The sequence below is a fragment of the Peromyscus eremicus genome, chromosome 3 (genome assembly GCF_949786415.1).
Source record: "Peromyscus eremicus chromosome 3, PerEre_H2_v1, whole genome shotgun sequence".
Lineage (NCBI taxonomy): Eukaryota > Metazoa > Chordata > Mammalia > Rodentia > Cricetidae > Peromyscus > Peromyscus eremicus.
In genome coordinates this window covers 31,708,700-31,713,580 of record NC_081418.1, presented here as the reverse complement: position 1 = coordinate 31,713,580, position 4,881 = coordinate 31,708,700, and the positions used below count along the sequence as shown (strand labels likewise).

The 4,881-nt window shown below is 49.9% G+C and overlaps 1 protein-coding gene across 1 annotated transcript; it reads left to right on the top strand.

The window, feature by feature from the left end:
* Positions 1–2,505: 2,505 nt before the first annotated feature.
* On the top strand, positions 2,506–3,633 carry LOC131905613 (uncharacterized). Its single transcript, XM_059256462.1, is given in 2 exon segments — positions 2,506–3,133; positions 3,136–3,633. Coding segments are annotated over 2 exon segments (1,110 nt in total). The 3' UTR covers positions 3,618–3,633.
* Positions 3,634–4,881: the final 1,248 nt, after the last annotated feature.

Sequence of the window (4,881 nt, the reverse complement as noted above, 5' to 3'; positions counted from 1 at the left end):
CTGGGGGGGGGGGAGTGGGAGGAGGGAGGACAGGGGAATCTGTGGCCAATATGTAAAATTAAATTAATTATAAAATTTTAAAAAAAGAAATGCTGAGCAAGCAACTTCCAAAATAATAAATAACAGAAACAGCTGGCTGCCTTGACATTCACCCAAGGTTCCTCTGCAATATTTGGGGCAACTATTTTCAGCCTACAGGCCTAGAATATCTGGCAGGCTTTTCTGTGAAGCAGGAATTTTGAAGGAGTGTTCCACCTTGGCTTGGCAAAGTTTCAGCAGTCTTATTTCTTTGTGCCTTGTTTATCCAGTTTATCACTCTGATACACATTTGTCTTCCTGTATAGATCTGCTTCAGGATAAAAATGCTAGTGTAAATAATCAAGTTTCTTAATGTCATTTTGTTGTATATAATTTTTATTGTTTATTTCAGGCTTCATATACATAGGTTGTTTAGCCAGTAACTGCTCAGGAGTGGCCAGATCTCAGAGTCTGATCCTCATAGAAAATGTTATATCAAAATGTTTTTTTACCTAGTCTCTCTGGGCCTGTGGATTGTAGCATAGCTATCCTTTATTTTACAGCTAATACGCACTTATAAGTGAGTGTGTACCATGTTTGTCTTTCTGGGTCTCTCCTTGGGAAGGGGAAATAGTAGAGATTTTGTGAGTGGACTGTGGGCAGGTGGGAGTAGGAACATGAGCGATCAGATTGTGGGGGTATGGGGGGAAGAGTACTGAAAAAGACTGCTAGAAAAGCGGGGGGGGGGCATTTCAGGGTCAGGTAAAAACACGGCACAAGGGAATTTCTCAGGAGTCTACAAGGACAACCCCAGTTAAGACTCCTAGAAAGAGTGGATACATAGCCTGAATTGGCCATCTCTGTGATCAGGCAAGACTTTCAGTAGAGGGAGTGGGAAACCTACTCAGCCACATAATCTTCAGCTTACGGTCTGTCCTGACTATGATGAGGCTGGAGTTAGGGTGGTCTAGAAATTGGGGGAGTGGCCAACCAAACACTGGTCTAACCTAAAACCCATGCCAGGAGAGTAAGCCTATAACTAACACTGCCTAGAGCTCTAGAACCCACGGACTGGATGACCCAGAAGCTTAGCATAGAACCAAACATGACTGGTGGGAAACAGATGTCAATGTAATGATGCCTAGCAATATTCTGCTGTACTCACAGATTGGTGCCTAGCCCAGTTGTCATCAGAGAGATATTGTCCAGCAACTGACGGAAACAGATGCCGACCTACAGCCAAACAGTAGGCAGAGCTCAGGGAATCCTGCAGAATAGGAGGCAAAGGGGTCAAGGACACTACACACACACACACACACACACACACACACACACACACACCCCAAAAAAAAAAAGAAAAAAGAAACCCTCACAAAATCATCTAACCTGGGCTCATAAGGGCTCACAGAAAATGAACCATCAACCAGGGAGCCTGCATGGGACTGACCTAGGCCCTCTGCCTATATGTTGAAAGACCCCGCTTATAGCAGGCTTTTACTTAGCATAAGAAACACCATTCTGCGAGGCAAGTACCAGAAAAACAGGGCGTCCTTGGCCTAACTGCAAAATGTACGTTTAGATAAACCACTTGGCATAAACCGTAATCAGCCAGGTGCAAAAGCCTGGGACCAAGGAAACACCCGCCCTGGGAAAGTAACCATTGAGTCAAAATAAGATATCTCTGATTGGCCACTTGGCCTTGGGGAATAAACAGTTGGGCTGGGAAAGCACCCCCAAGGCCAAGTCAGCCACACACATCAAATTTCCGAAAATTAAAAATATGTCCCCAAGTTCACCCTGGCCTTCTTTGAATCAACCAATGGGAACCCTGTAACTATGCTTCTCGCTTCTGTAACCGTGCCTCTGCCCCTGGGATCCTATAAAAAGTCCCCTTTACCCAAGGAGGGTGCGCAAGTCCTCCGAGAGACTTGGTCGCCCCGGGTACCTGTGTATCTGAATAAACCCTCTTGCTGTTTGCATCTGATCCGTGGTTTCGGTGTGTTCCTTGGACTTGGGGTCTCTCCTGAGGGAAGATCTCCTCCGGGGGTCTTTCATTGGAGGTCCCACCGAGATTAGAGACCCCTCCCTGGGACCACCGACCCACCATCAGGAGGTAAGCCGGCCGGCCTCGGTATATGTCTTCCCTGTCTTGTCTGAGTGTTGTTCGTCTGTCTGTGTGCATCTGGTAATCTGTCTGTGGCGGTGGGGCTGAAGGAGCTGACGAGCTCTGACTTCGCCCACCAGCACCCTGGAAGATGTTCCACGGGTGTCTGAAGTCCCCTCAGGGGCACGGTTTTTCAGGGCCACTCACGTATCCGAGGGATACGTGGTGTTGGTAGGAGACGAGGGGTCCGGACCCTCGCACTTTCCTTCTGAGTTTTTGCTTTCGGTTTGGAACCGAAGCCATGCAGCGCGTGTTAGCTTTATTTGTGTTTGTCTGTCGTTTTTTTCGTTTTCTGTTTAACCGTTCTCTTCCTAGAAACAGCCATGGGACAGACTGTCACCACCCCCTTGAGCCTCACGCTTGCCTCCTCCCTTTACCCTGTTCTCCCACGAAAGGATCCCCCTAAGACCCCTGTCCTTCCCCCTGACCCCAATACACCTCTTATTGACTTCCTGACAGAGGACCCACCGCCATACCCGGGGAATCGGGGAACAGGGGAACAGGCGGCCCCCTCAGCGGCGCCAGAACCCCCGGCGGCCCCCGCAGCGGCACCAGAACTGCTGGCGGCTCCCTCCTCTCCGGCTCCCTCCACTCCGACTCGCTCCTCTCCGGCTCCCTCCCCAATTGCCGGTCGCCTCCGAGGAAAGCGCAAAGAACCAGCTAAAGAATCCAGGGCCTTCCCCCTCTGGGAGGGCCCCAATCACCAGCTCCAATACTGGCCATTTTCGGCCTCTGATCTTTACAACTGGAAGCAGCATAATCCTCCTTTCTCTAAGGACCCTGTTGCCTTGACTAACCTGATTGAGTCCATTTTAATGACCCACCAGCCTACGTGGGAGGATTGTCAGCAGTTATTGCAGACCCTCCTGACTGTGGAGGAGAAGCAGCGAGTCTTCTTGGAGGCTCGGAAGCAGGTTCCTGGAGACGATGGAAGACCCACCCAATTGCCTAATATGCAGCCTTTCCCCTCACCCGCCCGAACTGGGACTTCATGACCCCAGAAGGTAGGGAGAACCTACGTCTCTATCGCCAGTTGCTCTTAGCGGGTCTCCGGGGGGCTACTAGACGCCCTACCAATTTGGCTCAGGTTAGAAATGTGATTCAGGGAAAGGATGAGACACCGGCAGCATTCTTAGAAAGACTCAGAGAAGCCTATAGGATGTATACCCCGTATGATCCAGAAGATCCAGGACAGGCGCCAGGCGTCATCTTGTCTTTCATCTATCAGTCAAGTCCAGATATAAGGGCCAAATTACAGAGACTAGAGGGATTGCATTCATTCAGTTTGTTAGATTTATTGAAAGAAGCAGAGAAAATGTTTAATAAAAGAGGGGAGAGCAATGTGGATGGACGTGGAAAGGTTAAAGAAAAGACAATAGAGAAGAGAGCAAGAGAGAAGATGGGAGTAGAAAATGGAGGGACGTGGAATGGATAAACAGAAGAGGTCATAGAGAAGAAAGCAAAAGAAAAGAAGGGAATGTAAGGTGGAAGAGAGTAGATCACAGAAAAGGCAAGTGAGAAGAGGTGAGAGGAAGTTAGAGGAACCTGGAAAGGATAAAGAGAGAAGATCATAGAGAAACTCCCGAAGAGCGGGAGGAGAGGATATGGCAGAAACAGGATAAAGGGATAGGAAACATCATAGAGAAATAAGTAAAGTCCTGGCCGCTGTAATATTTCAGGGACAGGGCAGAGAGGGAGTTAGGATGGGAGATCAAAGAAGGATACCGCTTGACAAAGACCAGTGTGCTTACTGCAAAGAGAAGGGACATTGGGCTCATGACTGCCCAAGGAAACCTCAAGGGTCTCGGAGAATTAAGCCAAGGGCCACGGACCTCCTTAATCTGGAGGATTAGGGAAGTCAAGGCCAGGAGCCCCCCCCCCCCCTGAGCCTAGGATAACTCTCAAGATCGGGGGGCAGCCAGTAACCTTCTTGATGGACACCGGGAATGGACCACCGAGAGAAAGGTTCAGCTGGCATCTGGACAGATTTCATCTGGTTCACGAATGGGAGCAGCTTCCTCCAAGAAGGAGAACGGAGGGCCAGAGCAGCCATCACCACCGAATCAGAGGTAATTTGGGCCTCGCCGCTGCCACCCGGTACATCGGCCCAAAAGGCAGAACTGGTTGCGCTAACCCAGGCCCTCCGGATGGCGGAAGACACCTTTTCAGGATGGACAGAGGCCTTCCCTACCAAGAAGGAGACTGCTAACGTGGTAACCAAGAAACTCCTGGATGACATCTTTCCCAGGTATGGAATGCCCCAGGTATTGGGGTCAGACAATGGGCCCGCCTTCATCTCCCAGGTAAGTCAGAAGATGGCCAGGCTATTGGGGATCAATTGGAAACTCTATTATGCATACTGCCCCCAAGAGCTCAGGACAGGTAGAACGCGCAAATAGAACCATTAAGGAGACTTTAACCAAATTAACGCTTGCATCTGGCACTAGAGATTGGGTGCTCCTACTCCCACTAGCCCTTTACCGAGCCTGGAATACTCCTGGGCCCCATGGCCTCACCCCGTTTGAGGTTCTGTATGGGGCTCCCCCACCAATTATAAATTTCCTTCACCCTGATATCTCCTCTTTTGCCACTAGCCCTATGATATGGAAACCCCTGGCCGATGCCTACCGGGAACAACTGACCCGCCCGGTGATGCCTCACCCATTCAAGATTGGGGACTCTGTCTGGGTTCGACGCCA